General features: G+C 50.2%; 1 protein-coding gene across 15 annotated transcripts in view; it reads right to left on the bottom strand.

Moving 5' to 3' along the window:
• Positions 1–12691, bottom strand: part of ATP11A (ATPase phospholipid transporting 11A) — a 154791-nt gene that overhangs the window by 26365 nt on the left and 115735 nt on the right. For all 15 annotated transcript variants that reach the window (XR_011528278.1, XR_011528277.1, XM_070579297.1 and 12 more), the window contains 2 exons: positions 9060–9163; positions 1270–1451 (listed from right to left, as the gene is read on the bottom strand). Coding sequence is in view for 13 of the 15 variants with exons in the window: in XM_070579297.1 (XP_070435398.1) it covers positions 1270–1451; positions 9060–9163 (286 nt within the window). In the remaining 2 variants the exon portion in view is untranslated. The remainder of the gene's footprint in view (positions 1–1269; positions 1452–9059; positions 9164–12691) is intronic.

The raw sequence follows: 12691 nt of genomic DNA, 5'->3' as shown, positions 1-12691 counted from the left end.
AGAGCAGTTTGCAAAGATGCTGACTGGGGATTTTAAAGAAATAATTTGTAATCAAGTGTCATCACTTCGAAGCCACTGGCCGCACAGGCTCACCCCTAGGTGTCTGCTCTCACCTTTCCGAGGGCCCAGCTCCCCGCGGGTCTGCTCCCACAGCCCGTGACGGGCCCTGCACATCGGCTCCCTCCACCCCCAAGAGCCACCGCCCGCCCCTTCCTTCCAGGACCGTCCCCCCCTTTCCCAGGCAACACCACCCTACAGAGCACTCTTCTCCTTCCTAACGCCCGGGGTCCCTCGGAAACCCGGCCCACACCCTGAAACCTGCCCTGTGCACAAGGCACGTACTTACCTTTACAGTGCCGTCCTATTCTGCACTGAATGAGGGGGACAGACTTAGAAAAAAACAAACCAAAACTTCTTCTGTTGCCAAAACTCTACTGAGATTGAGGACTCAGTGGGAGCTTGGTAAAGACACTGGGAAAACGGAGGTTTCGAGATAAGGATGTAAGTTCTGGACCGATGCAGACCTTAAAGACTTTCAAACTTTCCTGGAAATAAACTCTCCGTAAATCTCCTGACGTTTCCGCTTCACTCTTTTCAATTGGGGTATTTTATTTCTTTTCCGTTCCTTCAAAATAAACTGCAGTCTGTTGCTCTCGCTCTGCTCCCAGGACAACACAGTGGACAGATGGCCCCGTCCCAGTGCTGGAGCCCTAAGGAACTCCGGTCCTTGCCGTTGAACTAGGACGGATCAGGAGCTCCTCCTTTGGAGGTATTTGAAAATCTGTAGTTGGTAATCTTACCAGTTGTTATTATTATTAGTTTTCGCAATTTTCTACTTCATTATTTACAATTTCTTCAGTGAGTAATAAGTACATTGAGTGTATTAAGATCTAAAATGTTACATGTGTATTTGGAAAGAACCAATAACAAATTTAGGAGCAGAATTAGTTATTCACGCCATTCTAAAGAATAATTAAAAAAATAACTCTCTATCTTGACTACTGACAACACGATGTGAAAATGCTGATGATTTCTGGTTTCTCCCGGGACAGTGGGAACGTCCGCCCTCTCAGGCACGCAAGGTCGAGTGAGCATCACCCCGCCACGAGCGCCCTGCGGTCACCCCACGGACGCAGCCAGACAGCCTGTCTCCTCCTGACGCGCAAACACGTCCACATCAGGCAGGGCTGACATCCCCCCGAGGCAGCCCCACCTGCCTGCGGTCCCATCGCACTGTCTGTTCTAAAGTCAGTGCGGCGTCGACCTTACCGATCCTCAACGGCGGTGGCACCAAGCAGAATGAGGTCTTTCTCGATCTGTTCGTAGGCTTCTGCTAGCTTCTTCTCTCGGTCCTGCAGCGCCAGTTTGGCGGCCTGCAGCAGCGTACAGATGGCTTCATACTCCTCCTGGACGAGCCTCTTGTAGGCAACACACAGAGTCCGAAGGCCCTCCTGTGGGACACAGCGCAGGTTTAACGTGAATTCCAGCATCACCTGGCTTTCCGAGAGCTTTCTCAGTGTCTCCTCTAACTAGAACGGCTAACCAGAGAATTACACACCAACCACTCCTCAAAGGAGCTGGTCACTGACGACTCAGTTATTCACGGTCGTGTTAAATACAGATAATCATCATGGATGGCAAAATTTTCAAACTAGTAAACGTGGGAGCAAATTACACAAATCAGGGCCATCAAAAGACGAGACTTTGTTCCTTAATTGAGACAAGTGAAGAGTTAGGCTTTTTTAAGGATAATAACATGCAATTTTATGGGAAATATCAAGCGATATTTCCAAGGTAACAAGTTTTCCGTGGGGAGTCTGATCTTAGCACTCACTGAAGGAAATGTGCCAGGTTATTTATCAAACCTACTGGGTCCATGAGAGAGACATGAGAACCTCAGAATGACAAGTTCTTTACTGTGATCACAGCTCTGATGCCGCCACATGTGGAGCATGCGCACCCCAGCCCGCGAGGCACAGGGAAGCTGGACTCTCAGAGCCCGAAGGGGACGCACGCGGGGTACTTTCATCCCGTCAGTCAAAGCACCTTCCCACCAAGACGAGTGGAGCCATCACAAAGGTCTAGGGGACACCCAGGGAGGCCTCCCTTCTGTTTCCCCTGTTCCTTCAGCCCCGACTGACCCTAGAAAAGAACCACAGTCCCCTAAATAATCAGTCCAAATTCTCTGAGAATACTGGTTTTAAAGACTTTTAAAAAGATTTTTCATCATGAGTTCACATTCCCCATAACTCTCTGGGAACACTCCCCATTTCACACCATTTCTCCACATTTAGTGGAAGGACACAACCATGCAGGGTTTCCCGCTTCTCCTGTCCCTGGAGCTCTTCAGAGCCTGAAGGGAGAAAGGGACGTGGGAAGGGGTGGGACCAAAGAAGTGTTCTTTTGGAGTCCTACTCTCCAGGAACGTTCTGGAACCTTTACGCCCATCCTCCAGACGCTGCCCTGGTAAAGAGGAGCAAGCGAGAAACTCACTTGTCTCTGTCCAGGAAGGCAGGACAGTCCCGCCTGGAGCTGTGGACGCTCACAGAGCTGTGGCCCCACCACGCGCTCCCCAGGGCCCCTCCCAGCGCTGACGCTATGCGGGTGCTGACATAGCATCTCAGGCGTCTTGCTTCACCGAACACCTGGCATTAACTTTTGCTGGATAAGTAAGCTGCTGACATTCGGTGAAAGCCTACACGGTGATCAAGCTACAGATTAGAGACACGGACATGAACCGCAGAACAAATTCTCGGACTCTCCCTAAGAAATCATAAAATACACAGGGTCCATGACTTCATTCCCACGCCAGGCAAACTGCATGGCAAGAAAAAGGCTTACAGGAAAGAGAATTCAGAGCGGCCCCAGCACCCAGAGTGGCTGTGACTGGTGAGTGGGAGCTTTCAGAGATAATCAGAACCTTGACTTTAAAGGGAGACACGGGAGCGTGGAGTAGACACACTTTCCCCCGCTCCTCATCTAAGTACTACCGAAATCCTGGAGAGAGATACAAAACAACACTGACACACAATCACAGCCAGACAAAGGCACTACAAGCAAAGGAAATCACAGAACAATATCCCTTACGAAAATAGATGCAAAAATTCCCAAGGAGATATCAGCAAAAGGAATCCAACAGCACATTAAAAGGGCTACTCACCATGACCAAGTGGGATTTATCCCAGGAACGCAAGGGTGATTCAAGACACAAAATCAATGTAATGCACGACGTTATAACAGAATGAGGAAAAAACCCTCATGATCATCTCCACTGATGCAGAAAAAGCATCTGACAAAATCCAGCAGCTTTTCATGATAAAATCACTCAATAAACTAGGAATAGGAGGGGGCTTCCTCAACATGACAAAGGCCACGTACGACAAGCCCCCACCTGGGACACTCCGTGGTGGAGACCAAAAGCTCCCCTACAATCAGGAACAAGACAAGGCACCTGCTTTTGCCACTTCTATTCAACACAGCGCTGGAATTCCTAACCAGAGCAATCAGGCGAGAAAAAAAAAGGCATCCAAATTGGAAAAGAAGACGAGTAACATTATCTCTGTTTACAGATGATGGGATCTTACATGTAGAAAACCCTGAAGAGTCCACAAAAAAATTGTTGGAACTCATAGACGGATTCAGCACATGTGCGGGATGCAAAATTAACACATAATATCAGCTGTGTTTCTATACACTAACTATGAACAATCCAAAGAGGAAATTAAAAAAATTCCATTGACAACAGCATCAAAAAGAATAAAATACCTAGGAATAAATTAAACCAAGGAGGTGAAAGAGCAGAAGACTGAAAACTATAAAATGTGGCTGAAAGGAATTACAGAAGATCTAAGTAAACGGAAAGACACCGTGTGTTCACGGACTGGAAGGGTTAACACTCCTAAGACAACAGCATCTAGCCATCTAGCATCTACAGAGTCAATGCAACCCCTATCAGAATCCCATGGCGGTTTTTGCAGGAATGGAAAAACTCGAGCTAAAATTCATGGGAATCTCGAGGGATTGAGAACAGCCGACAGTCTGGTAAAAGAGCCAAGTTGGGGGACTCACCACTTCCTGATTTCGAAACTTGCTGGAAAGGGACAGTGAGCAAAACGAGACGGTCCTGGTGCAAAGACAGACACACAGAACAACGGGACAGAACTGACAGCCCAGAAATGAACCTTGCGTACATATACGGTCAAACGATTTTTGACAAGGATGTCAAGACCACTCAATGGGGAAAGAATGGTCTATTCAACAATGGCGCTGGGAAAGCTGGAGATCCACACGCACAAGAACGAGGGCGGACCTTACCTCACATCTTGTACAAAAATTAATGCTACAACTAGAAGGACCCACAACTAAAATATACAACTATATACTGGGGGGATTCAGGGAGGAAAAAAGCAGGAAAAAAAATTAACTCAAAATGGACCAAAGGCCTAAATACAAGAGCTAACACTAAAAATTCCTAGAAAAAAACATAGGGGCAAATCTATGACCTTGACAATAGTTTCTTAAATATGACACTAAAAGCAAAGGCAACCAACGAAAAAATAGATAAATTAGACTTGATTAAAACTGAAAACTTTTGTGCATCAAAGGAAACTATCAAGAGAGTGAAAAGACAACCCACAGAATGGGAGAAAATATTTGCAAATTATACATCTGATAAAATGTTAGTGTTCAGAAAATACAATGAACTCTTACAATTCAACGAGGAAAAAAATCTGATTAAAAAACTGGGCAAAGGACTTGGATAAGCGTTTCTGCAAAGAAGATCTATAAATGGTCAATAAGCACATGAAAAGAGGTTCAACACCCTTAGTCGTTGAAATGCAAATCGAAACCATAATGAGATACCACTTCACACCACTAGGATGGCTATAATAAAAAAATGAGAAATAACAAGTGTTGGTGAGAAATTGAAAAACTCATGCACAGCTGGTGGGAATGTAAAACGGGGCAGCCACTGTAGAAAATAGTCTGGCATTTCCTTAAAAAGTTAAACAAATTAGAATTACCCAGCACTTCCACTCCTAGGCACATAACCAAAGGAACTGAAAACAGGGACTCGAACATACACATGTACACTCAAGGGCATAGCAGCCTTACTCACAACAGCCAGAAGGTGGAAACAACCCAAGTGTCCATCAACAGATGAACGGATAAACAAAACGTGGCATATACACTATATTCAGACAATGGAATATCATTCAGTCATAAAACAGTGAAGTTCGGACACATGCTACAACGTGGAGGAGCCTTGAGGACATTATGATAAGTGAAGTAAGCCCGTCACAAAAGGACAAACATTATATGATTCCACGTAAATGAAATAGTCAGAATAGGCAAATTCATAGGGACAGAAGGTAGATTAGAGGTCACCAGGGGCTGGGTGGAGGGTGGAATGGGCAGTTTTTGCTTAATGGGTACAATTTCTGTTTGGGGTGATGAAAAATTTTGGAATCAGATAGTGGTGATGGTTGCGCAGCATTATCAATGTAATTAATGTCACCGAATTATACACCTGCAAACAGTTAAACGGCAAATTTTATATGTATTTTACCACAATAAAAAATGGATCATAGATTCAAATGTAAAACATAAAACTACAAACCCTTTAGAAGCAAATGTGGGCGACAATACTTGGTCCCTGGGGTCAGGGAGAGTCCTCAGATGTGACACCAAAAGCAGGTGCAGAAAGAAAAATCGACACAACACATGCGATCCAAATTAAAAACTTCACTCTGTGAAATACCCTTTAAGGGGATGACAACAGAAGCCACAACTGGGAGAAAATATTTGTGAATCACAAATATGAAAAAGGATTCATAAGAACTCTCAAAATTCAACCTAAGAATAAAACAAAAAAATGCCCCAAATAATCCAATTAGAAAATGGGCAAAAGGGGCCGGCCCAGTGGCACAGTGGTTAAGTGTGCATGTTCCGCTTCGCCAGCCCGGGGTTCGCCGGTTTGGATCCCGGGTGCGGACATGGCACTACTTGGCAAACCATCCTGTCCGACATATAAAGTGGAGGAAGATGGGCACGGATGTTAGCTCAGGGCCGGTCTTCCTCAGCAAAAAGAGGAGGACTGGTAGCAGATGTTAGCTCAGGGCTAGTCTCCCTTGAAAAAAAAAAAAAAAAGAAAATGGGCAAAAGACATGAAGAGACACTTTGCCCAACAGGACGCTCAGGTCGCGGAAAAACCGGCGAATACTCGCTGGACGGCGGTAGCCGTCAGCGAGGAACAGAGTGAAGCCGCAGTGGGGAAGTGCTACTCGGCTCTGCCGAGAGCTACTTAGAGCAGGGACGGCTCCACGGCGGCTGCTGTGGAGACAAAATAACGGAATATACAGAAATTTAGACCCACGTCAATTCCCGGGTTTTGATACTACACTTCAGGCACGTAGACGTGAGACAGTGGAGGAAGAGGAGAAAGCGCCCCCCGCACATCTCTGCAACTTCCTGGGACTCTGTAATTACTTCAGGGTAAAACGTTACACATGAGGCGGGCCCCACAGTGCCCAGTGCAGACCTGGAGAGCTTCCAGGGAGAGGTGTGGAGTTCCCAGGATGAGCATGAGACAGGTTGCAGAGTCCGCGACAGCCCCTCGAGTGTCTGCAGAGGACAGAGGGGCGTGTGTCTGAGGAGACTCCCAGAGGCCAGGAACAGCCATTAGGAAGGAGAAGGGGACAGTGCTGTCCCCAGGAGCCAGGCTGGAGACGCCGTGGTTTACAGGCATTCACTCCCCGGGCCTCGCCTCCGGACGAGGGCGGAACTGGCTCTGGACCCACCTGACACAACATAAAGCCATCAGCTAACAGGACATACTGCATCCTAGAACAAACCCACGGTCCACAGAAACACACGGATGCCCCACCTCCACAAGGCAGCGCCACGGGCTGGGTCTGCTGGGAGGCACCAGCATGCGGAGAGTCAGCACCCAAGATGAGGTTAACCAGCCAACCGACGCCGACCCGGAACCAACACCAACGACACATGAGCAGAGAAGGACACGACGGTTACTACACTGTGTTACATGTGTTCCAAACGCCAAGCAGAGGCACGAAGATACTAAAAAGACAGAACTTCTGGAGATGAAAACTCCAGCGTCTGAGACGGCAAAACCTGGGTGGGACGCTGGGTAACAAAAGATCAAATAAGAAAAGCTTAGTGAACCTGAAGACAGGACAAGAGAAACTGTCTACAACGAAACGGGAAGAAGAACTTGGAAAAAGGAAAGGCTTCAGCAAGCTGTGGAACACATTCAAGCACCCTAATCGACAGGTAACTGGAGTTCCTGAAGGCGGGGACAGAAAGAATATTTGCAGAAATAACGGCCAGAAGATTTCCAAACTTGATTAAAAAATCTATAAACCCACAGATCCAAGAAGCTCATGTGACCTGAGCAGAAGGAACACAAGCTCTCCACAGCGAGGCAGACAGAATCAGAAATCTGAGAAGCAGCCAGAAAAGGGAGATGTGCACACAGAGGAACAAGGATACAGAGAAGATGGGTGTTCTCAAGGAGAAAGGAAGTGTGTCCTCACAGACACCACACCAGTGTTCACAAGCTTTCTCTGCAACAGCCCCAAACTGGAAACAGGCCCCATGCCCACCGACAGGTGGCTTAGTAACCGTGTCCATCCACACAGTGGAACACCGCCCAGCCCCGCGTCCCTGCAACAGCGTGGGCGCGTTTCCAAGCACCTGTGTGGGGTGAAAGAATCCAGATAAAACCGTACGTATTTCATGCTTCCATCCGTGTAAAACTCTAGAAGGTGTGAAGTCATCGACAGTGATAGCAGAGAAGCAGCTCGGTGTGGGTGTGGGTGGGAGGGAGAGAGTCTCGGGGGCACGAGGACACCACTGGGGAGGTGGACACGCTCACCGTCCTGCTGGCGGTAACGTCTGCACGTGTGGATAACACATGTTGAGACGGATCTACTTGTGTACTGCACATACGTACGGTTTAACGTGTGCCAATGCAGCTTTGTAAAACAAAAGGCAGACGGATTGTAAAGTCACCATAAATAACACCACCCATGCTTCTCACTCTCGAGGGAACCTTTTCTCCTCCAGATACGTAAGGGGAAGACCCTCCAGCACGTGGAGGTGGGAGGTGTCGCTCTGGGTTCCCAGCAGACCACGGAGGCTCGCACTGTGGGGCTGATGCTGGCCGGAGAAAGGATGCAGGGTCCACACACCCGGCGAGTGTCAGCGTTCACAGCAGGTCTTCAAGATTCTCCCACTGGCAACCTTAACAAAGCCCTTCACGCCCTGCACAATGCCATTCACTACGGTTTTTTTTTTTTCCTGAGGAAGATTCGCCCTGAGCTAACACCTGTGCCCATCTTCCTCTATTTTGTATGTGAGTCATTGCCACAGCCTGGCCACTGACGGGTGGTGCAGGTCCACACCCAGGAACTGAACCCAGGCCGCCAAAGCGGGGCGCTCTGAACTTAACCCCTAGGCCACAGGGCCGGCCCCTCTAACAATTCTGCAGTGCGCAGAGGCAGAGGACAGGTCTAAATGAGCCACACATCACTGGCTGTGGGTTGGGGCTGGACAGGAGGAGGTGGCCCCGTGTCAGGGACGCATGGCCCTCCCACACCCCAGTGGTCCTCGGAGGGGAAGCTGGAGCGACGGGGCGAGCGCCCCGACGTGCTGACCAACTGAACAGTGTGGTGACATCCTGGAAGGGATGAGGTGACACGCTCCAGACGGAGACGTGGGAGGAACCAGACGGTGCAGCCGCCACAGAAGGCGTAGCACTGACCCCTGAGGCAAATCACCAGAACTCCCTCGGGAGAAAGATGGATCTTCTGCTGTACCTACCACAATTCAGACCCCCAAACCCCAACCAGCCAGCGCGGCCCCCGCGGGGAACACACGCCATGTCTGCTGACTGAATGCGCGAGGGTGGCGCCCAGAGAGCTCCACCTGCGAGGTCCAAGGGGGATTCCCAAGCTGTGCACGTGCCGCCCCTGCCGACCCCCACGCCACACGTGAGACCCCTCGGGCAGGAGGCTGTTCCTCCGCCCGCCACTCACCACGGCGTTGTGCTCCACTCTGTCCCGGATCTGGTCCACTTTGCCCTCTATCACTCGGGGGAATACCGAAGAATCTGCTCCTTTGCAAAACAGGTAAATTTCTCCTATAAAATGAGAAAACGTGATATTTAATTTAATCACAGTATGGGGAAGATGAAAATATTTTTCAAATTATGCTTTTATTAAAAAACGGAAACAGGGAAACCAGCGCCGAGACTGTCGTAAAGGAGATGTCGATGGACCAGGGAATACATAAAGTCAGGAAGAAATCAGACCTACAGGTTACCCCAAAGCCTCATTTTATTCCAACAACCCTAGAAATCTCATAGCAAAGTCAGGACCCAGGAGAAAACCGGCCCCGGGTGTCCTTCCTCCTGTCGCTCCTGCCTTCTCTCTGGTTAGGACATGAGTGAGGAATAAAACGACCTCGGGGCAGGCGGTGGGGGTTGGGGACAGAGGGTGAGGCCAACCCAAGGGGTAACAATTTGCTGAAGTCCTGGGGGGTGGACGTCCGGGTCATCCTTCGCAGTCACAGAGGAGCAGGAACAGCTGTTGTGCAGTTTTCCTGTGCCCACACCTCGAGTAGTGTCCCAATCACTTCCACATGTTTGTGCCGTAGATGCATGCTTCTCCCTCACGATGGAAAGACTTTCTCTTCCAGATAAGTAGGGAGAACTCTCTAGTCTATGACAAAAAGGACATTAAAGACATTGAAGGCGCCAGCACCAATCGGCAGCCCCTGGCTCACAGAGCCTCGCTCCTCTCTCAGGAGGAACCCTCTGGGGCTTGAGAAGGGACACTGCCACAGTGATGGTGACGTGCCTCATTCTCAATTTGTCTTCAGACAGACGGCTCGAGCGCAGGCTCCCTGGCCAGAGCAGATCCCTGGAAACCCTAGAAGCCAACGGCCCTCAGGACGTTTATCGGGGAAACCAAATCCAGAGGCAGCAGGAGCAGCAGGCGACTGTCCCACCACAGCCAGCTCCTCAGGGTGCGGCCAGCTGGGCGGGGCTGTGGGGCAGGCACACCCCTGGGGTGATGGAAGGTGAGACCCACCAGCTGGCCCACACGGGGACCCACGAGCTCAGCTCCAGCATCCGGAGCCTACCTTGGCTTATTTCCTTGATCCCAGAAAGAACTCACTCCTGTGATACACACACACGAAAACATTTAAAACACAGCACGATTTATGCTTACGGAAGTCCTGAAATTAAACCAAGGGTGACGTCAACCTAAAGCCAGAAAGGATGGTGTTGAGTACGTCTGTGTCACAAGCACATGGAGAGAATGGGGCCATGCTGAGCAGGAACCTACGAGAGCGGGGGTCCTAGCCCCGGGAGACACCCACACAGCTGTGCAGGCTTGTGCCCCAGCATTCTTGATCATGGACCAACCAGCCTGACATCAGAATCCACTCCCAACTACCAGACATAATTTCTAGCCAATGCTCGTACATCATCAGATATATCTAGTTTAGACCAAGAATTGTAGTCTAGACGACGTAACGATGCATTCTCGAACAATGATACGTTTTTTTCTAGGAAACTCATGATGACTCATGGTAATGGCTTGTGAATGCTTAAACTTCCCACTGTCCCGACCGGTTGATTCCTCTACATCCACTCTGGACGTGGGAGATGTTCAGCCTTAAACTTGGTCCAGGAGAGCTTTTGATGTAAAAATATCCAGAGTGTAAATTAAAATTTAATCTGCAGAGGACGAGAGCAGACAGTATTTGGCAGCGGCTTTAGATCTTGCTTTTCCAGTTTTGAACACAAGCAAGAAGTGACTGACCCAGAGTGATGCACACACACAGCCGACGTGCTCAGGACCAGGACCTACAGCAGCTCCCGAGTGACACGACGGCACCTGCAGCGGAGCACGCTGGGGATCAGGCCCAGGGCCCAGGGCTCCGCGCACTCTTCAGAAAGAGCCTCAGAAAGAAACCAGGTTGTTAGCCGGCTTCGGTGGGCACAGGCCTCCAGGCTCCCTGCCCTCCAGGCTGTAACGCCAGTGCAATCAGCGTCATCAGGGGACGCACTGCTACCGGGAGAACCACCCGTTAAATTAAACATTCAGACTGCTCTTAAAATTAACCGATGCAGCATCTGGCTCAGATGCCTCGGCAGTCTCCCCCCGTGAGCCTCCTCTCACCCTCAGAGCCGCCCTCAGAAATCCACAGACGTCTCCTCGTGGAAGGGACGTTCTGTTGGTGTGAACGCCTTGCACACAAATTCATGTGACCCAGCTCCTTTTCAAGCTCTGTCACACCCTTTCTGAGCAAATTGCAGTTGTTTATGAAGAGTCCACAGGAGGCACCCTGGTGGGGTTCGGGGGAACTGGCGCAGGGCTCCCGAGACCACAGTGTTGCTGCAGGCTCTGGAACTGTCTCGAAGCATGATTCGATGCCTCGACTTCACACTTGTCCAGGGGAAGAAATCAAGACAAAAAGCTCCATCATGGAAATTTCCACAGTTCAACGCTTTTTTCTGCATAACTCGGAACGGCTTAAACTCTCTCACGAGGAGAGCATGTCCTTGGGGCACAGTTGAGAAACCTTCTGGGCTTGGGCAAGTGTCAGTGCACCTGAACTTGTTCTCAAACATCACCAGTCACATGTGTCCCGGGTCCTGCTGATCCTAGTGTTAAAACCTCCATTTGCGTGTGCTACGGCAGCATTTATATCATGAATTGTTTCATGTCCCATGACACTCAGTTCAAGTCTCCTTACTGGAGGCCGCTTCTGCCTGCCACGGCTGAGAACCTGCTTGAGAGGAGCGGGCACCACGTAGACAAGAGACCCACTGACACTGCCACACGGCTCCCAGAGCAGCCGCTCATCATCCAGCATGTGGACTCGGCTTCCTGGAGAGTGACTCCCAGGGTGCTGCTGGACACCACGCCTTCAGCCACCGCATGATGTCTTCTGCCGGCTCAGAGGGAAATCAGGGATTCAGAGGAACGTCAGAACCTCCGTCTACGGGAATCCACAGGAAGCTGAGATCCTGCTGAAATGAAATTCTGCTCGCACAAGTGTGAGGACTCCAGCCGACAAAGTCCCCAGCACACCCTCAGACCTCTGGAGTCTGTTCAGTTCCAGGGTAGCGGCTGGTGTGGGTGCTCCCCAGGCCAGTTTCCAAAGCGAGAAACATAGCTTGGCATTGCCTAGATCTAAAAAACAGAAAAGAATAAGCTCCATGTCTTGAGGAGACACCACTTTGAAACTGTGTGAGTGAAGTGGATTCAGCAGGAGCCATGAGCACTCTCTGCAGAGCTGGTCCGAGTGCACTGAGAGGAGGGAAGGGTCTGCACGCAGGATGCTCAGGGTCCAGTCAGGGCAGAGCCCAGCAAAAGCTCATCCACCTGGGACACCAGGAGAGGCTTCCTAACCAGGTGGAAAGCCTCCCTCAGGTAGAGGCCTCCAGGTGGAAAGGCCCCCCCAGGTAGAGCCCTCCACGTGGAAAGGTCCCCAGGTAGAGGCCTCTAGGTGGAAAGGCCCCCAGGTAGAGGCCTCCAGGTAGAAAGGCCCCCAGGTAGAGGCCTCCAGGTGGAAAGGCCCCCAGGTAGAGGCCTCTAGGTGGAAAGGCCCCCAGGTAGAGGCCTCCAGGTGGAAAGGCCCCCAGGTAGAGGCC

The sequence above is a fragment of the Equus przewalskii genome, chromosome 16 (genome assembly GCF_037783145.1).
Source record: "Equus przewalskii isolate Varuska chromosome 16, EquPr2, whole genome shotgun sequence".
Taxonomy (NCBI): Eukaryota; Metazoa; Chordata; class Mammalia; order Perissodactyla; family Equidae; genus Equus; species Equus przewalskii.
The sequence above is the reverse complement of the archived record's forward strand: the minus strand, read 5'-3'. Positions and strand labels throughout refer to the sequence as shown.